The following is a 21,799-nucleotide window of genomic DNA, read 5'->3' as shown; positions in this document are numbered from 1 at the left end:
TACTCTGCCTCTCTCTGGGAAGCCACCAGTATTCCTCAGCTGGCCCAGGCTCTGCTGGAGGCCCCTGTTCCTGCTGCAGGGGTCTGCCTCCCCTTCACCCTCCTGCTGTTTTCTGCTAGTGCTGGGTTGTCTCACCCTCCCAACAAGTCAATGACCTTTCCCATGAATGAGGACTCAACTCTGTCTCTCCCAGGCAGACCAAAGTCCCCACTGAACCCAAGGAAACAGTCAGCAGTTGGGGAAGTCAATGGGAACGAGCAGGGTGCTTGGGGCGAAAGAAACCCCAAGGACCACATGAGTATCAAAGATCTCAGCCCGAGTGGGCTCTATTGGCATTCAGGGAATGCTTGAATTTACCTCAGTACAACTTTGAATGTTTGGGGCCATCCACACGAGAGGTTTCAGTGAGGCTAAAGGTGTGATGCCTTTGGTGGCAGTCTCATTTGGGCCTCCATCAGCTGATGGCAGACAGGGCCAAACCTACTTATATTGACTCCTCCAAGCCCTTGCTGCTTCCAGGAGCCATCTCAAATCCAACCTTACTCAAGGTTCTGAAATGTTTGACAATTGTTATGGTATGTCCTGTTTCCAGCTTGTACAGGAAGCAGACATTGAAATCACAGAAGAAAGCGAGCCTGTTCATCTTGTATTTCTGGCTGAGGCTGGAAGTGGAGTTCCAGAAATCCATTGTGGCTGATCTATTGTACAGAGAAGTCTCTTGTAGTTCCTTGCATTGAGAGTCCAGCAGGACTTTGTCCTTAGGAGATTCTTATCCCAGTATGGAAGTCAAAGGTGGTGTCTTCACAAAAACACTGGAAATTCAGTGTGCAGCCCAAATGGATCTTGGAGGCCATAGCAGCAATTTGGGTTCAGTGAGTGACATGCCTGGAAACTAAAGGCAACTGAACTATAAAACATGTTTAATATTCAGGCAATGGCTTGTATGCAATGAGAGGTTGTTTCACAGAAGTCTTGAAAACAGCATCCTTCAAAACATCTCACAGGTGACCCTGCACTTCTGTCACCAAATTCTTCAGCAGACATGTTACAGAGACAATATGGATGCAGAGATCAGATTTGAATGGGCTCAAGTTACAGTCTTGCAGATCTAATGAATTTTGTAAATAAATCCTCCTCTTAATAATATGAATAAGTCATCTATCAATGGCTTGTTTATTGGAAAATTATAGTTTGATGAGTAGGTCTGATTTCCTTTAAGCTGATGAAATGTAAGTATACAGTACTAATAATACTTGGTATTAGATGCAAAAAAAAAAACAACCCAAAAAACCCCCGAAAAACAAAAAACTAAACAACAACAGCAACAACAAAAAAGCCCTAGACAAGAAGCCAAAAGTTTACACATTACTAAAAATATCAGGTGATGCCTTTGGGGTCTGCACACTTCTGAAATGCATAAGAGCTGATTGCTAGCCAAATTTCCAGGCTTGGATTAAGAAAATCTTTGTAGATCTGTAACTATCAAACACTTAACTAGTTAATAACTTTCCATGATGCAGCTCTGGGCATTGAATTACGTCTTGCTTTCTAGGTACAGTGCATATCCGTATTGTACATGCAGAAGTTACAGGACTAATGAAAAGTGAGCAATACTGTTTTAGGAAAAAAACAACAAAACAACCCTAAGATAGAATATAAATGCAGTATTTGGATATGTTGTACTTCACATACCCATTTATTTGATAAAAGATTAGAGCTAGAATTGGCTTTTATTTCCTAAATCTTTTCATTGACAGATAAAATAATGCTTTTCCCTTAAGAGACAGTGGACATCTGTAGATACCCTCTGTGTTTAGTTCTTCTGAATTATTATTATATAAGATCAATTAGAAATGTTCAAATTCAAAACACAAACTTATTTTCCTCCTTATGCAGAATTAAAGTCTTATTCTGGATATCCAAAATCTGAACTCTCTTGTTTTTACTTGCATTCATATTTACCTTCAAGGACCCCATAGCAGCCTGATAATGCAATGCCAGTTTTTCCTGCTGCATTATGAACACTTCTTTTTCTCGTGGCATTGCAGCAGCTAATGACTTCAAAATACAATTGCAATTGTAGTCTGCGATATGGGAAAGGATACCAAAATCAGAAGGCTTTATGTTACTGGGATGAAAAATCTCACAGAATTTTATTTGTCCGAGTATATTTGCACTGCCAGTCCTTTGTGGCAAGGGATGTGTGTACTCTTCTGGTTAAAAAAACAATGCAGCCATCTTTTTCTACACCCTCATACCTCATCAAAATTAGCACAACTGATACAACAACTCTCACAAATCTATTAATAGCATAAGCAGTGGAATTTTACTGAATTCTTTGTTCTGGTTACAGTAGAGTTGGGCACTGTTAAATATTACCAAAGCTATTCTTAATTAGTGAAGCAAAACTTTTGTCATGCTGTTATAAAGAAATACAGACAGGAAGTTTTGTATTTGTATATACAGATCAGTGGATGTATGTAAAGAATGAATTATGGTGGGGAGCAGACTCAAAAACAGTCCCCCGTTGTACACAACATTTAATAGGAATATGATATGAATTTCTAGAAATGGATAACTAAGTCTATGTCAGATGGGTTAGAAGTGATCTTGTTTGAAGAGCTTAGCAGATGCTTTATGATGTGAACATGTCTCCTGTATTTGTAGAGGGAAAATGTGAAGGGCATCTCTAGGTCTTGAAGGGGCTCATATATGGATGAAATCTTCCATTTATTCAGTGTTTAATATTTTTGCCTACAGAAATTTTTACATCAGTTGACAAAGCCCCCTCAGTCTGCCCTTGTCAATTTGAATCCTGGTGTAGCCAACTGTTCTATTTGCTTCTCACATCTCATTTTTTGTGCAAGAGCCTAAGAGCATCCCGTGTTGGCCATGGGATTATTGGTCCTAGGTTTCGCAAAATTTCCCTTGCACACTTCTAAAACAACAGCAGAGGATTATGAGAGCTGGCAGATACCAGAGACATAATTGTTTTCAGCAGCTACAACAGATACTTTAAAAACATTTCCTTATTCAAATCTTCAGTTAGTTCAGGGCTGGTGAAATGCAGTCCTTCCTGTTGTTTCTCATCCTTGGTGTATTCTCTGGATACAATGACCTCGATCCTTCTTATTCTTCACCTGCCTATGTTACCTTGTAAATTGCTGCTCCAGGTGATTTGCAGGGCCCCTCGAATCTGCCACTCCAACAGATATCCAGCCTTTAGGAAGGCTTCAGAAGAATCTGTCAGGATCCTTATTCCATTAAAACAGAACCAATTCTTGAAAGGTATTTTATCTCACCAGCATTTTATTTCAAAAGGGCACATGGTTAAGAAGTTCTATCAGTATCGAAACATCATGTGTTATTATTTTAGGAACAATGATGCTGCTGCTGTCATTTTACTTTCCTTTTCTCCGTCCTTTACCTTCCTCTCAAACTTGACCTGACCTGGGATTAAACAATCAGAAATGTTGTTCTTGTAACTTATTTCTCTTACTGAAAGAACACTAATAAGCTGACCTCAGCAAATAAAAGAAATGTTGGGGTGGCAAAAGGTTAACAATGGTACGCGTGATCTTTACTGATTCATTTATACCCATACCCTGCCTGCAGCACAATTGGCCACACATCAACAAGACAGAAGTTTTCTTTTCTCTCCACTCACTGCCCTACTCTGTTTACCTAAGCAGCAAGAGTCATCTTAGCAGTTGGTAGTGAGATAAGATACAGAATCTAATTCATCTTCTTGTCCCTCAGGAAAGACTATTGGCAGTTTTTGAACAAATGCCTTATTCTGCCCAAGATACTCTGAATGTAAATTTGGAATGAAGAATTTCTGAAAATAATCACAATTTAAATATTGAATCCCAAATATATTTATTTTCTTAGGGTTTTTTTTTTTTTTTTTTTGCTGATGTGAGTTGAATACATGCTTTAAGAAATTTCTTGTTCTGTGGTTGCTATGGTAAAAAGCAGGCCCCAGTCCTTTTACTTAAAACCCATGAACTGCAATTAACTGTTTAATGTTGTAACGTACAACAGCTCTAGTAACACCTTAACAGCTTTAAGCATGATACTCCATCATCTCAGCAGATGGTGATTTTTGGCATTCTGTGATTCAGTTTGTTCTTCTCCTTTATAATCATTGCCATTAGATCTTTTGAAAAATGCTCCTGGACTAACTTAATTGCAATTATATTAGACAGAGGCACACCTTGGATCTTTCTGCATTTCCATTAAAGATGACCAATAAATGAAAAAAAAAAAAAAAAAAAGAAATGGTGTGTGTATCCTTGGCAGTAATTATAAAAGCAGATTTTAAATTACATTAAGAATCTGTTTCTTCTCATCTGCAACCATAAAAGTACAGTCTTGAAATACCCTCTGTATACTATAGGAGCTCTACACATCAACAGCTGAAGAGACATAATTGATTCTTTTGTGAAGAAAGAGCCACCCTGAATGTTTGTCAAGAGTCTGAATTAAATGAGAGTTACCAAATACAACTTGTTTTAATAAGGGGAGTTGCCCTTTATTATTATTTCTGTAGAGTTGGAGACTAAATTCACCATGAATTTTGCTCATTGTTTTAAAGATTTATGGCTTGCATAAATCTGTTTTAATGTGGAGATTTAACCGTATTTAGAAAAAAAGTTGACTATGTCCAGACATTATCAAGAACAAGATTGTCTGGTAAAATTGCTTTTAAATTGCACTCTTTCTCCCATATTTATATTAAATTTCTACTATACATTCTTGGTTTGTTTGTTTGTTTGTTTGTTTATTCAGTTAGAAATGGATTCTTTGGTTTTAAAATCAGAAATGTTCTTCATTTTGCTCCTTGAAGGGATTTTATATATTAAGCAGGCAAGGTATTCCCAGTGTAGATATTGTCTTACATTATGTAATACAGGGACAAATAAAAGGTTTGTGTTTTTTTGGTACCTTCAGCAGCAGCAGCATTTCTTCCTATTTAGGAAAAGAAAACAATGCAGAAAAAGGAAAAAGAACAGTTTTCCCAGAGTCATGGTGTGATAATTTTGCTGCTTCAGGTTTTATAATATGAATGTCTTCTTCACAGCACTTTCCTGGCTGACTCCAGGTTTTATAATATGAATGTCTTCTTCACAGCACTTTCCTGGCTGACTCCAGGTTTCTATGATTATTATTTATTCAGTGCTGATAGTATGTTTGACATTGAGCAAATATAGAAAGAGATATTCATGTGGACTCTCTGCCAGGATTTCCTAGTTGTCAGTGGCAGTGTTAGCCTCTTTAAGCAAAAGCTTGAGTCTGTCTTTAAAATGGAGATGTGTAACTATTGCACCAACTTGCTGCTATGGGAAACACTGCTCAAATGCACCCAGAGAGCTCTGGGAGAATGAACCCAGTGGCATTTAATTTAGTTAGGACAACAGCAGCATGTGATAGCTGTCCTCTGTCTGATCAAATCTTTAAGAAACAGTCTTGATAGTTTCAAAAGCTGGAATTGCTTTATGGAAAGGTAATTATGAGAATCAATCTTCCCGATTTGACACCTAAAGAATCAAAGATTGTTTACCTGAGTGTTTCATGCTTCATTTTTAAACCTTGTGTATTCCGTGAAATCCATATACTTTCTTACAAGTTATCTGTAGGATCTACTAACGTTCCGTGTGCTTAGTTCACCCTGACTGTGATGTTTGTGCCCCTCAGGTTGTTACTGCTTTGTCAGAAGCAGTATCTTCCCAGTGGTAGCAGTGGAAGACTTTGTCAAGGGTAAGTACCTCAGGTTAGTGGCATTTGACCAAAAAAACCCACAAAATTCAAATCCAGAACCCAAAAAACCACACACATTCATTAGGGCAACACAAGTCACATATAGGAGTCAGTATCAAAAAGCCCCACTTTCAGAAATGAACATTTTACAAAAGCAGCTAAAGGAGAAAGACTTATTACAACCTTTGAGGATCAGAAAGCTGAAGTCAAATGTATTGAGATCAATCCAAAGGTATGAAGAAAGTTAAGGAGGGATATATCAAATCTAATGAATAAATTGTAGGTCCTGAGTTAGACTTTTTTTTTTCTTTTTTTCAAGGCAAAGAGCCCTCACATTTCTCTGCACTCCAAAAAGGCTTCCCTCTGCTTATAAGTAATTTTTACATGGAGCAAGATGTCTGGTTTACACTCAGAAGAAAAGTTTAATTAATTCTCATTTTACAAATCCTCCACAATATTTATTCAGAAGATTGGCAAATTCCAGAAAGTTCACCCATCCCTGAAAGAGAAGTTTTGTAAACAAATCTGGCAACAAATTCGTATTAACAGCAGCAACCCTGCTAATCTGTCAAGACGTAGTTTGTTTCTGACACTCGATTAAATTCTTTTTTGCTTAAGAATAGAAAGTAATTTGCTACAAACAAGCCATTTAGCTGGGACATGATGATTGCCCTTCTGAAACTTCACAGAGCATTCAATTCATTTCAGCAGAAAGCAAGTAGTAATATGCTTAGCACAATTCTTCTTTTTTCCTTTTTCCAAAACAGAAGCAAGGCTGAATTCCTGTATTCACATAAGAGCAACAATGTTGGAGATTTCAAGGTCTGTAAACCCCATTTATGGTATATCCCACGACCTAGACCAGCATTAACCCACATCCTCTGGACACAAACAAAGGAAGTGTTTTAGGCTGTGGTTCCACAGGCACGTTCTTGCCCAGGCACACTATGTCCTGGCCACTCCTTCCTGGACACGGCATCCACAGTTCTCATCCAGAATCAATTCACAGATCCAGTTCCGTGGATCTCAGTAGTGCTGAATGGTTAGAAAAATCTGCCATTAGTGTCAGCAGAGACGAAAGATACATGCATGGACATTGCTGTTGTTTACATTACCACTGTCTAACCAACTGGCCCGCCTGGTGTATGAACATTTTGGGGTGTAAACTTCATTCTGAAAAAGATTTGGCATGTCATCTCACTGATTCCCCTTAGGATGGTAAAATAATTTGTGAATTTATTTTATGCCATAGCTTTCATAAAGCTGTGCGTAGCCTGGGGTAAAGGCTCAGCTGGTGCAAATGTCAGCAGAGCCTCAACAGCTTACACCAGTGAGGAAGCTGTCCAACCTTCCTGCCACTTCCCCAGCTCCATCAAACCTAAAAGGCTGATCAGTTCCCAATGAAGTCAGTGAGAGTTTTCGGTGTGAATCCAGCTCTGGGCCAGTGCACAGACTTAAGTACAACAGTTAAGATACTGGGCTGATGTTAGTTACCTTTTCCTGCCTACTACAACACCCAGACTGCCTGAGCTAGCCTTTGTCTCAGGCAAAAGCCAAACGAAATTGCCTGGTTTTATGTTGCATCTGGAAGGTCACTGTGCATCCCCGTGGACCAAGAGGTGTGGGGGAGCTCCAGAATTCGCAGCCAGCTTCTTTGTATTTGTTTCTGGAAGTTGTCAGCTTAGATATTTTAGCTAATCTTAGTCACGGAGGAGTGAGATGATAAAAGTGAGCATTTTAGAACATCACAGTTATAGGTGCTTTAAAATACATTTATAAATGTCTGCCATTCTTGCTCTTCAAATTCTTTTTTAGATAGAATCTTAATGTATATTTATGGATGCTTGGGGCAGTGCTGATATTTGCCTCCTCTCTAATATTACATGTAATGTCTTTGCTAAGTGACCTTCCCTGTGAAACAAGGAAAATACACCTAAAATCCCAGCAAAGTTTGACTTCGTACAGGAAATTCATTCACTGGTATTACTGTGAAGCTTTCTAGTACTTAAATAATTCCTCATTTAGGACAATCTGTGACATTTTTTTTCCCCAATCAGCATAGGAGAGGAACCCCCCCCGTAAGGATTTATACTTGTCAGTTTGAAATAAATTATGAAATGTAAGCAAATTAATTCTGCAGCCTCTTGCTTAACTGGGGTTCATGCTATTTGAAAGAAGATAGAGTTGTGGCTATCTCAAATATGCTACATTTTCTCACGTTGAAAAATATTATTCTTTCACACTATTGACTCTGATTCCTGCTGTGATTGAATCCTTTTCTTTACATGTTTAGTGGATAGTGTCACAGCTACAAGCAATAACATACCAATTAACTCAGAGGTCCTGATGGGACATCTAAGTAGTTTTAAGTCAACATATACAAACATTATGTTACTGGCTTGAAAATCTGGACATTGTTTGCAGCTGGAAGATTTGATTGCTTAATTGATTCTGAATTTCAAATTGCTTTTGCACATCAACCACTGGTTTGAATCTGCTCCAGATGGGCAATGACTGGAAGTTGTTATAATCTGGCATGTATTTGGTAGCATAGATAAGTGAGTTGACGGCCTCATTAAAAGTATCTCAGACATATGCAGTGATTAAAAAACCCCTCATCACTAGCTCAGCAGGGGCTTGGCAGAGGGGAGCTGAAATGCTCTCTCACCCCTAAGGGCTCTTTCTGGCATGACAATGAAAGGAAGTTTCTTATACTGCTGCCCACAGAGGTGATAGTAAATTATGTTACAGTCCAGTGTGTCTGCCTATCAGGGAATGCAATACAGGATGGGACAGTGCTTGTTTTCACTGCATACTGCATCCTAAAGAACAGGGCTAAATATGGTCACACTGATTGTGTCCTAGTAATGCCTCTTTGTTTTCCAAAGAAGCCAGATGTGACTATGTAGCACATCTGTGTACATAACAGGTCTGTGTTTCATTCAGCTTGAGGCAGGTGAGATAAATCCGATACTGAATGATTACTTGTCAGTCTGACTGCTAGTTGCTAAAATATTAGGCAAGTACATTTACACTTTTTTCACAGCCTCTGAACTTATGTGAACATGGTCTCTCCTCCAATGCATTACGACTCAATTCCCACAACATACTATTTTTTATTTTTATTTTTTTTAATGAGAGAATGTACCAATTTGAATGACAGACTTAGCAAAAACACTGACTAAGGTGACATCTCTCCCACACTTTTAATATGCTTTGTAACCCTGCCTAGAGGAACTCAATGGCTTTCTCTGCAGACAGCTGGATTTCCGTGTGGCACTAGATGGCAATATTCCCTCAGCTCCAGCAGCAGTCAGGGGAGTGATGCACAGCAAAGGGACACATTCTGACCTTGGTGCCTTGTTATCACCCACGTAGTTCATAGGAGCTAGGTTTTGTGTCACTGAGGGCAGTCTGAGATGCAGAGATTTACTCTCTCTCTGTATATTCCCCCCACCTATCTTTAAAGCTTCACAGTTTTCTGTCAAAGCATTTGTTAGACAGGTATGCTTACTGCATGGGCTCTTCCATTTCATTAAGAAAGCCTTTGTGTTCTCAGGCAATTTCATGTTGTCTGTGCTCAGATCCACAGGGAAGAAATATCTGTGTCTCAAGTACTGCACTGCTTTCTGCTGCCTTTTGCCTACTGATGTGGTGATAGACTCAGTCAGGTCATTACTCAGAAGCAGTATTGCTTCATAACCACTCATCTGTGGCTCATTTTTTTTACTTGTGTTTGTTCTCAGATAAAATAAGCATCATCTGAACTCAGCAACCATGAAAAAGCGCTTCTGTATCTGTACCCAGATGAATTTGGCCCTATCCTTGTCTGATATCACTAAAGGTTTTTTTCTGATCTCAGAGCCCACAGGCAGCAAGGAACAGAGCCAGCTATGAATATTGCATTACATTCTTTGTGTAGCTGAGACTATGTTTGTCTTCAGGACACACTTTTTCAGAACCAGATCTATTGAAAGAGCATTTCACATTCCCCTCACCACATAATCTGTTTCCCAGATGACAGACCCACTCCTATGCTGCTGCTGCTCTGTCCAGGGTAGTGGTTGAGTCACTGTTCCTGGAGGTGATCAAGAAACATTTAGATGTTGTACTAAGGAATGTGGTTTAGTGGGGAAATATTGGTGGTAGATGGATGGTTGGACTGAATGATTTTGGAAGTCTTTTCCAACCTTGGTAATTCTAAGATCCCAAAGTCATACACACTGCCTCCCTTGTCCTCTTATTGCACATCCCCATGTCTTCAGATCAGGATCCAGCTTCACATATCCTGTCTTATTCTTTCTCCCACTCCTCAACTTTCCCTGAATGTCCCCCTCTGTTTCCCTTTACCAACATGCTATAGTCCCTGCTTCAGTCCTCTACCTCACAAGTCTTTGTCCTCATGCTCTCATGCCTCATAGCTGAGAAAGTCATGGTGCTACTGCAGTGGTATTGCTGAGCACAAGGATGTTGATGGTAGGGCTATGTACCCTGCTGTTGCCACCAGCAGCTGATGTGCAGTAATGTGATGGATAGAGAAGCTGACAGGATCTCCAGATGCACAGAGCCCTGAATAAGTTACTCTGCACATACTTTAGGCCCCTCATAAAAGAGTCCTCTGCTGCGAAGTAGTGAACTACCCTCAGCCCTCCTGTTCCAAAAATGAAGGAACTTAAGTGTAAGAAACTGTCCCCCTCTGAGTGACACTCCACCATGTGAGTTCCTGCCCCGTGCCCAACTGTACTCTTTTCTGTTAATTCCATGCTCTTTTTGAAAATAGCAAACATAAACATATTTTATTTGTGCAAAAATGCAAAGTCTTTTTTGTTGGATATAATCAATCCCTTTTCCTGAATAAAATAGACAGAACACAGTGTGGTTTGTGATGCAATGGCCTGCTTAAATAATTCTCAGTGGTATATTGACGTATATGTGTAAGTGAAGTGCATCATGTTGTGTACATAGAAACCTCAGAGTTTCTGCACCCATATTTGCCCAGAGCATTCTTTCTTGTTGCATTTGCATCACTTGCTACTTCAAGTCCTTGTTTATATATTTACCAATCATCCCAGGTGGTCAGGCAATTACAATAACAGACAAATTTGTAATCTGCAGTAAATACTGTATCCCAAGGTACTAGGTATTGCCACATGAGCTCAGGCCCTGCTCCAATTTCCAGCACTAAGGAGACTTTATCGACCTCAGTGCATTTTTCACAGAATCTTCATGTGTGCAGGAATTTAAACACAACTCACATGATTAAAATTCAAGTGACATACTTGGCTGGCATGGACTAGAGGCAGCAATTATTGCAGGTTTTGGATGTTCTAAACTACCATGTCTTTTTGATCTTGAACCACAGAACATGAAGTAGTTTCTGGTAACATCTACTTTTGCTCAACTGAGTGAATAACAAAGCTTGTGTTTCACCAACTGTAATGTTTTGTTGAAACATGGTTTGCTTCAACAAAACATAGTATTTTTAAACAGCAAAAGAACTTCTTTAAGGGAAAAATATTTTGCAACAATATGCTGTTTAAAATGATGGTATCTTACAATCGGCACCTAGCACTCCTCTAGAATTTCTGTGTGGTCCTGGAGAAGTCGCTTGACCTCTCTATAGGGAGGACCCAGGTGTATGGGGCTGGATGTGGCCCTGGAGAACCTGATCCAGCACTTGATCTAGCAGTTGACAACCCTGCCCACACTGCAGTGGGGTTGGAACTATATGGTGTTTGAGGTCCCTTCCAACCCAAGCCATTCTATGATCCTATGATATGATCCTGTACCTAAAGCTTTGTTGAACTAATTTCAGCGTCTTACCGTTGGTTATAAATATCTCAAGAGCAGGTGTCAAGTAGATGAGGCCAGTCTCTTTTCAGTACAGCAACGGAACAAGGAGTGATGAGCACAAATGGGAGTTGCCCAGAGAGGTCGTGGAATTTTCCTTCCCTGGAGATACTGAAAACCCACTTGGACAATTTCCTGTGTGACCTACTGCAGGGAACCTGCTTTAGAAGGGGGTTGGTGTAGATGATCTCCAGAGGTCCCTGCCAAACCTTATGATTATGAGATTCTGTGATCCACTGTCCACCTCCATCCACATTTGTCATTACAACAACAGGAAGGAAGGTGGAGGCTGAGCAGGCAGGGTGGAGGGGAGGAAATGGGAAGGATCAGAACTATCTTAATGCCTTAGCACCCTAAAATAAGCGCTCAAATTATGAAGTAGGAAATGATGGTCTCCTGGGATTCATTTTTCTTTTGCAAATGTTCTCATCCATAGGATGTATAATGAATGGAGCAGTGAGATAACTTGTTTTCAGTTCTGACAACAAATATGTTTTCAGGCTTCTACGTGTACTCACCCAGATTTTAGGCTGTCCTTTACTTAAACCTGGATCCCATAAAAGCCCTTGATGTGATGGAAGTGCGTTTTATCAACAGACACCTAAGTTAATTATTAAGATGACTAGCAAGTTTACGTGTCTACAAGTCAATGCTAGAAAATAGATGGCCCAGATATCTGTCTGGGACTTTTTTACAGACTTGCATGGGATTGGTTACTAAACTTGCTGAGCTGGGATCGTGAGATTGAGATAGCCTGGTTACTACTCATGGCTTTTAGTTTGCTCTTGTTACTCACAGATAATATGGAGGAAGCTTTTAGCTGAGAAATCAAATGAAATGGTGCATAAGTTTTTGGTGTAGGATGCCAAGGTACAGTTTTAATATTTTAGGAAAGGTTACCAAGGCAGCGGATGGAGAAGCTGTAATGTTTAAAGAGAAAGAATAGGAAAATAAAAGCTGATGATCTGAGTAATTTGATTGGTGAAATACCAGTAAATACCTTGACTTGAAGTAGGATCAGGAGTGGGAAAATTCTGATTAAGCTGCACAATTTTTAGTGGGTATTTATCACAGTGAGGGCGAAATGTCCTATGCGTTGGCTACACAAAAAAGAGCCACTGCCCTGGCTGAAGTAGCTATTAATGAGAAAACTATGTCTTGAACCTCTGATGTGTTTGAAAAGTGAGAGAACATTTTTTCCTGTTAACAGACTAGAAGGCAGTTGAAAATTAAATGCATATGAAAAAAAAAAAGGAGTCCTGAAGCTGCATGTGTTGTTATGCAAGGAGACTGCTCCTCTGATGCCGGCCTATGCTAAAATCCCTCAGTTTCCTGAGGACAGGCAATTGTCAGTCTGCATGTCAGGTTTTACTCTTTTCTACCTGATATCCTCACTTTCCGTGTGCTTTATCTCTGCATCCCAGCCTAAGACGGGAGCAGTCTCTCACATGCTGATCTGCTGGTCTTTCCCCTGAGCCAGACCTTTAATTTCTTGAAAGGTGTAGCACTTCCACTCTCTCCATCTTACCTTATCCTCCAGAAGACATGTTTTCAGAAATGTGCTTTTTTTCAGCAGTGCTCTGAAATGTCCAGGTTTCAAATCATCTTGAAAAAACAAAGAATGATTTAAAGCCCAGCTCCTTCTTTGACCTTTTCATGTGCTCCAATTAATTGTTTCCTCCCTCTGCTTTGCCTGCCAACTCCCTGGCTGCACTCTTACCTATACTGCCCTGACCTCTTTTCATCTGGCTGCTTCATACCCCCACAGATTTCATCCCTGTCCTTCCTGCAGCAGCAGAGCTCATTGCCAGTGAGCTCCTCCTGCTTTGCTCAACTTAACTAATTCATCTCTTCCTCACCATCTCTATATTTGCCAATATGGATATTACTGATTTTATTTGATTTGCTTCCTACTTCGGGACTCTCTAAACTGTAACACCTTACTCACATTCCTCACAACATGACAGGGCAGATCAGGGAACCACAGAAACCAACTCAGCAGGGGAATACCAAAAAGAGAGGCCAAGGGAGGTACTGAGAGGTACTGACAGTGCCCAAAGGAGGAAGAAGGAGCCAGAGCCCTTTCTATTCACAGGCACTCCTCCCCTAGCTGTCCTTTGCCCCATCCTCCCTTGCTCTCTACCTCCCCTCGTCTCCCTGGTCACCTCTGTGGGATCTTCTCACAACATGCTTGAACCAGGAGGCTTATCAGTGACTACCTAGAAGCCCTGGAGACAGATTTAGAGTGAAAACATATCAACTGTTCCTCGGGAATTCACACAGCACTTGAAAGTTGTTGCACTTCCAGGAGAAGCTGGGGAGAGGCTGGCATTTTGAGCATATACGTCTTCCAAATGCTTTTACCATCCATGTTTCCAAGGTCTCTCTACGGTGTCTTTGGCATAAGATATGCAGGAAAAGTCTGATTTGTGTCTTTGGATACCGATCTCCTGCTGAAAGTAGATCTATGTGGATTGTCATACAAAGGAGAGACAAAACAAAGATGTTGAAGTACGTATTTATAGGCAAAAAAGAGCATCAAACAACTAAACAAACAACCACCACCACTAACAAACTCCATAAAGCAGCCGAAGAATGAAGAGAAAGAAAAAGGGTAAAAAACTGTGATATTTGAGTTGTGGCACAGCTTGGTTATTCAGAGCTTAGGATGGGAACTGTCTATCCAACTAGAAGCTAAACAAATGTAAAATGTATCTGAAAGACTTTAACATTTAGCCTTTGTGTTTCTTTAGCTCTTCCAATTGTAAAATAAATAGCAGTTTAATGGGATAGATTGGACATTAAAACTAGAAGGATGAGAAAAATCTAGCAGCAGTTTCACACTGTTCTGGTAATTTGTAAAGATTATGTACTTATTGCCCAGGCCTCATTCATGCCTGTGCCTACAGATCTCATTTTTGTGAGATGTCCATAAAAGTCAAAAGCATCTTTGCAGACCCAGGAAATGTATGTGAAGGGCTGTGGAATTACCTGGTATGTAAGGGGACAGGTCAGACTTTTCTTTTATGCTATGAATACTTATGCATTAGTGTCTTATCAGCATAATATGTCATCTGAAGGTGAAGTCTTCCAAATATATACCTGTATGTTGCTAATATAGTATCTACACTCATATTTCCTGGGGCAGTGTGTGCTTCCAGGTGGCACAGAACAGCCACATCTGCTTGTAGGCCAAGGACACACCTGGACTCAGCAGGCACAACTCAACTATCAAATGGATGTTTCTTACAGTTCCCCAAAGCAGTATCACTGGGACAGCAACAGCACCATGGAGAACCATCCAGAGGTATATCTAGAGGCTCACAAATCAGTGTGGCTTCTTCAGAGCTGTGTTAAACCTGAATCACTAGCTCCTACTTCTTAGCAGAGCTGGTAAATTTCTGTGGAAGTATTTGAGAACCAACTGACAAATTCCTGAGCAACTGGATCTAATTGGGACTGCTTTTGGCAGGGTATTTGACTAGGTGACCTCCAGAAGTCCCTTCCAGTGTAAATTATTCTCTGAGTTGACATTGATGCACCTTTACTGCATTCAGTTCCACCAGTTCCAGTATTAGTGCCACCTCTGTGATATGCTTCACCAAAAATGACTGGTTTTAGGTCAAAAAAGTAAAAGTTGCACAGGTGTATTGTGAATTAGCTGTACTAAATGCCCCACCAAGGAACCATTGCTCTTTGCATGGTTGTCCATGCTGTTCTTGAGACAGCTATGACAGAGCTGACTTTGTCATGTGTGTGTGATGCAGTCTCACCTCCAGGCAGGCGGTGGGTGTTCTGAGTAATTCTCTGGTACCTGGTGAAATGAGAAAAATTCAGGTTTCAGGTGTAAGTAAGAAAGCGTGAATATTTGATCTTGGTATGTGAAGAGAGCACCTCATTTGCCAGAGCTATGAAAGCAGTGCAGTATTTCCACATTTAGATTCTTTTCATAATGCTTCAATAAATACGATCATTGCAGTGAAAGGATTATTAGTGACTGTTTTCTCAAGTGTGGCACAGGCCTGTGGCTGGAGTGTGAGCAAGGAGCAGTTCCCTGACAAGCAAACAAGCTGACAGTGTTTAGAAACTTCCTTAGAGACATGGTCCTTTGTTTCATTTCTCATGCCACATGACAAAGAGGAAGAATTTAGGTGGAGCTGATTGTAAATGAGGGAAAACATACCATGGTCTTCCTTCATTTGGCATCCTGAGGACATGAAGGACAGGGTTGTAAAGACGATGAAGAGCACATTCCTTCTCTTCATTTTTCTGGGAGTAGTATCTGGTAAGAACATGACTTCATTACACTGCTAAAATTAGAACAGTGCTGGCTGTTGTACTTTCTCTTGGGATCTTTATAATACATATTTAGGGATCAGACACGGATGGAAAAAATCAAGTAACAATTATTTTCCTACTGAAATAGATTAGGCTCTGTGGTTACAGCAGTATAATGAAGAGAATATGACCTCTCACAGGATTTTTTTTTCTGGAAGAGGCTCTTCACTGTGCAATAACTGCTGCTCAGTATGACAGTGTTGGAGTGGGAAAGGAGGTCAGTTCCACCAGGAACACTATGTACTCTTAATGCTATAGCATTGTCTTCTCAAATATTGTTAACGTTTCTATTTGATGAAATAAAACAAGCAACTGAACAGAAAAACACTTATGGAGAATATTAGGGGGGGTATCAGTATTTTTGCTCAGCGTAAAAAGTTTGCCAGTATGTACATGTTAGCAACATAAAACAGATTTACAAACTGCAATGTGTATGACTTCTAGAGTTGCTTGTAGCAAGCTGCCTTCCCACGTAGGATCACCTTCTCTCAAGAAACTGAATGAATTCTTCCAGTCCTCAGAAACCTGACAGTATTTGGTGGGTTTTTTTTGATGCCTCCCTGACTTTTATCAGGGCACTGCATGTGAATCTCAGCTGTTCCTGAAGAACAGTGTTTGTCTAACATACATGGTTGTGAGAAAATAAAAGCTTGAAGATATAAGTCAAGCCCTCTGTAAAGCTTAACAAATCACAGGTAATTAGGGTTTGAATATACATATATTTCCAGAATATTTCCAGAAGCCATTCTCATAACTGCTTTATACTGGGCTCAGAATTTGCTAATGACTGGGTCTGGTAATTCTGAAAATAGTGTATTAAATTTCTTCAAGCATGGTTCATCCTGGAGGTAACCAAGAACTTGTGGAAACAGAGGGAACACTTTTGTAAAATCAGTTGGAAGAAGAAGAAGCCATTGAGATACAGTATGGAAAAGTTCAGCTAAAAAAAAAAAAAGAGCAAAAAGTAAGCACTTATGGTTTAGAAAGCCAAAAAGACAAATCCTGAGTAAACAGCCAAGGAGCTCTTCAAAGATAACATGAAAATAGTAACTTTTTTTTTCTACATTTCTAAATGTTAAAAATTATATCATTGACTATGTAAATGTTTTTCATCAGTGAACTGTGACTTAAAGTTTTAAGTACTGGATACTGAATACTGCCGCAGGTTACATTCAAAGCTCAACTCCACTTGTGGAAATGTATCCCCAGAAGGCACTCTCAGCTCAATCTCATTTACACAGGCAATTTTTATTGACAATGTTTTCTGGTATCTTCAAGAACACTGATAAAAGCTTATTCCTTCACTGGGATTTGGGAAGAGAGACCATAGTACTCCACGCTTTGCTTCATGGACTCATCTATTGCTATAGCTTTTGCTTCTCAGGAAGCAGCATTAGGACATTTGGTCATTGGTCCTATAGGGATCAGTTATTTGAGAGTTCAGTATTAGAAGCAATGTCTGTCACACAAACACAAATCATATGTAATCTGTCCCTAAATGCTCCAAAATGTCACTAGTGAGTCAGAGAAAAAAAGATTTTTGATAGTTTAGTGCAAAAGTTATCAAGGCTTCTTCTAATGTCATTTGAAACCCCTGGAGCTCTCCCCTCCAAATCAAAGAGCTTGCTGCCATTAAGGAATGGTGATTGTAAGGCCTCTTGAGGGGCTGATGTGGGCCATCCTACCCCAGCCACATGAGGTGAGACAGAAGGACATAGCTCCACCCCACCATTTAAAGGTACTGCAACACAGCACATTTCCCTTTGGCATTCCCAAGGCTCAGGCTGAGCACCCAGGTACAGATATGCTGCAGCCCAGATGGCCTCAGAACAGTCCTCCCAGCAGCTTTTTACCTTGCAGCTGCCCAGCAAAAATAAAGACTTCATGGTACTTTTGCTGCAGTAGTTGCTGGGATATGAGCTGCCTGCCTTTTGGTGAGCACAATCTGTGGCTGTCCTGGCACACAGAGCACTGTAAGTTTTACTTATGGCTGCCAGCTTTCTTGGCAAGTGTTTTGGGTAAGCCATCAACATTCAGTTCTTCTCTGTCTCATTGAGGTATGTAGCCAATTTGGGGATATGAAGGCAAGCAGTGCAGTAAAATACTGCTTAAACATCAGCTACCTGAGGTGGCAATAGCATAGTACTGAATTAGTGAAAAGCTTGATTCTTCTACCATTTGTACTGGGTTTGCTGCAGTGCAATACCACCATTCATGAGCAAAAAGAGAATCAGGGCATTTTGTGCTCATTAATGGCATCTCTTGGCAGCAGCTGTGTGCTCCTGCCAGTCTGAAACTCCTAGAAGTAATTTTTCATTCCTTTTCATCTTGCAGGAAGAAGAACCCCATTGCTTAGGGGCTTACCTGCAACAAGGACCATTGAAGAAAATGCACCAGCTGGTGTTTCCATTTATACCTTCAATGTAACTGGTTCTCCATTATCTTCTGGAGCTGTTGCAATACATCCTACCATAGTAAATTCAAACCCACTTACAGAAGCATTTGCCATTGTATCCACAGGAGATCTTGTGTACAGGGTGAGTTTTCTGTTCGGTTTGAGCAGTGCTCCATCCTGTCAGCGGATGGCTGCTGGATTGCTGAGAATTGGCAGTGCACAGTGACTCATCTGTTAATCAGAAGGGAGTTGTAAATGCAGACCGTAGTACTATTTGGACATGCTGCAGTAGATATGACAAATGAGTAACAATGCTGATTACAATTTTAATTGCATTTCGGCAGAAACCACTCATCACAATAATTCTGTTGGTTCTGTGAGAGAAAACACCATTTTCTAGAAAATGCGAGGTTAAGAAGGGCATGTAGGACTGAGTTCTGTTTTGTAGGTTTATCTGTAGTTATCTGTAAGTTTTTCAACCTACTTATTATGAAGTCTCTGTGAATTTAAAGTGGATTATTTAAATCACATGGAGCTCCTGTTCGAACACTCCCACCTAGAACTGAAATGAGTTTGACTCACTTCCAAAACAGCGTAAGCTGAGGCAGATCAAAGCTGTGTTTCACTCTGAAAGAGAGCTGTGTCCCGTGAGGAAGTCGCTTGGAGGTACAAAGTTATCGCACTTCCACACATCCCTGATCTATTTCTATCTGTTGTGTGCTCTTGTTCTATATCAAATGCAAGGCAGTTTTTATTGGCTCCAGCTTTCTTTCATTGCTGGATAAATTAGCAAGCATTGCCTCACATCTTGTCACTGGCAGCAAGTGTTCAGAGGCATGACGGCTTGCCACACTGCATTGCAGCCCACTTGCATGTCTGAGACTCAACAGTGACACTCCTGAGCACCTTTGAAAGATACTGATAGATATTGAGTAGAGTCTTAAAATATTAATGCATTTTTTCTGAGTGTTACTGAGGAGGTTTCTTGGGAGTTTCTCACTTCCTAGGTTGTATTTTGGCATTCTGAATTAAAGCTGTCCTTTCTGTTGCAAAATATAGTCCTTTTCAGTGCCCACTCATTCCTGTTCTGTGCCATCTCCATGCTGCGCAGCACTGTGGGCTGCTTGATGAGTGGGAATGGAAAACTAATATGAAGGAAAAATGACCCTTCAGATAGCTATAAGTCTCTGGCACTCCAAAGTGCCAGCTTATTGTCATGTCTTACCACAGCCCCGTCGCTCAAATTGCCTGCAAGGACTTTGTATATCTTGCCTGAACTGTAACTGCTATTGGGGTTTCCTAACCAACTTGAGGAACTGGAATGAGGAGGTTGGGCTAGTGAATATCAGTCATGAAAAACTCATAAATAAAGCTATATACAAACTGTGCATCCCACAAGACAAAGATAAATGCTCATGAGTCTCCTTAGTTAATTTATTTGATGAACTTCGATACTTTTATTTTCTTACACTATTTTTAGCAGATTGGTACCTTTGTCAAGAGCAGTGTGGTCCAAAATAAGATTCCTCAGCTCTATTTACTGACATTAAATCTTTACTGAGATACAGGCAATATTTTGTATGTGAGTTATGGGACCTGCAGCTTAGGTAAATACCTGTTAGCACAGGTTCTCCTGTTTTTATGAACCAATTTAGTCCTTTTGCAGCAAGCCTGGGCAATATCACACTTCTTGATATTGTTTGGGATTTCTGAGAACTTCATGGTTACTGAGATATGAACACTGTGCTGAGGGCATAAAAATACACTGCTGCCCAAAGCTATCTTGATGTGATGCTTCCTCTGCTCCCCAGGACTGAAGGGGAAAGCAAGGAGCAGCAAGATTCTCAGATGAAGTGAGGGGTGGGCAGTTATGGAGTGACTTGAGATGCTGCTCAGTATACCTGCAGCTGCTTCAGGTGTGTGGATGGTGCATTTATTAGTAAGCATTGCTCCTGCCTCTAACTGAGGTAAGCCACTCACAGCCTACGCCAGTGGCAAGCCATTCTTCACAAGTGCAACCACAAAAGAGATAATCTGGATTCACATTGTGAAGTCTCTATACAGGAGTGTGGAGTAGAGTTTCCAGAGAATAACAATTTCACACAGTAGGCAAAAGAAATTCATGACCCTGCTCACTTTTCTCCGTTTTCATTAATTTAATCTGTTTTGAATTCTGTCTCCTAGTTTTGCTTACAAAACTGCATTTGTGCTCTGATCATGACATATCAGCTAAAATCAAGGATTTCTTTCATAGTTCCCCTCCTACACTCTCTCTGGACTCTACTCTATTGCAGTACTGAGAATAACCCGACATAACTTGCCCTCTTCACGCATATTGTGAGCCCCAACACACAACACTCTTATGACCAGAGTCCAAGCTTCAGATTTCTTTAGCTGCACAAAATTAGCAGCCACCTTTTCCTTTTTTGTACCAAGAAAAGAAAGTTCTTGTTTCTTCATTAGGCTCCACCGTGAGGATCATAGCATACAACTTTCAGCATCCTGGTCTTGCTCTGATCCAGGCCTACATCCAGGCCTGGGTCTCCCAGCACAAGAAAGGGACTCATAGGCTTTAAGTTTCCTTCCAACCCAACCCACTCGATGACTGCCTTCTGTATTAAGGTGTGATGTGCAGGGCTGGAGGCCTTTCAAAAAATTCTCAACAAATCAAACTTTTGCATTGCCAGGCTTACAAAACATAAGACCCGTGTTAATGTCTAATTAGTTCAGTTCCCCAAGCAGTTCTGGTTTCACTCTCATGCAGTGTGCTCTTGCAGCTCATTCCTTCCTGTGGTTTTCTCCAAGTCTTCTGTCAGTCCTGCTTACAAAGGGAATGGCCTTGCTCCTGCTGGGCTGTACAGGCTCCTGCTGCATGCTCCTTCCTGCGAAGGAGATGTGCTTGCGGCCATGAAGGCAACACACTGCCTTCCTTCCAGGCAGGACAGCTCCTGCTGAGCTTTCTCCTTCCCAGACTGTCCCTCACACAAGAGGTGCTCGCATTGCTCCACGAGGCCACAACTTTTTGGTCTGTTCTTTTTTCCCCCCTCACATTTCTGCCACAGGCAAGAGCCATGTCAGTAAGTAGAAGGTGACCTAAAATGCTCACTGCTTGTTGATGACCAGTGTTCCTTTACTTGTGTTCACTCCTATAGACTGTAACTTACATCTCTTGCACGATGTGCTAATAATATTTTTTATTTTCAGGTTGTCACCACTGGAAACCCTATTCTAGACTATGAAACTATGCCAAAGAGCTTTGATTTACAGATTTTTGTTGAAGATACTGCTGGGAGAACTGACCTCAACACACTGACTGTCCAAGTAGCAGATAAGAATGAACGTCCTGTATTTCAGGGAAATATGGCAATTCAAAGTAAGATAGTTGTGGCATGTGAAAAGAGCAGCACTCAAAAAGATGGCATCAGACACAGAATGTAACAGCATACAGTTAAAGTG

The 21,799-nt window shown here is 40.6% G+C and overlaps 1 protein-coding gene across 1 annotated transcript in view; it reads left to right on the top strand.

Annotated features, from left to right (window-relative positions):
- Window positions 1–21,799, top strand: part of CDHR3 (cadherin related family member 3) — a 53,694-nt gene that overhangs the window by 6,429 nt on the left and 25,466 nt on the right. Inside the window, exons 2-4 of the mRNA XM_065740932.1 lie at window positions 5,698–5,760; window positions 18,283–18,485; window positions 21,548–21,716. Coding sequence (XP_065597004.1) covers window positions 5,698–5,760; window positions 18,283–18,485; window positions 21,548–21,716 — 435 coding nt within the window. The remainder of the gene's footprint in view (window positions 1–5,697; window positions 5,761–18,282; window positions 18,486–21,547; window positions 21,717–21,799) is intronic.

Source organism: Cyrtonyx montezumae, unplaced genomic scaffold (genome assembly GCF_038088225.1).
Source record: "Cyrtonyx montezumae isolate F1298 unplaced genomic scaffold, pur_monq_1.0 scaffold_3, whole genome shotgun sequence".
Taxonomy (NCBI): domain Eukaryota; kingdom Metazoa; phylum Chordata; class Aves; order Galliformes; family Odontophoridae; genus Cyrtonyx; species Cyrtonyx montezumae.
Note: the sequence above shows the minus strand (reverse complement) of the source record. Positions and strands in the feature narration are given on the sequence as shown.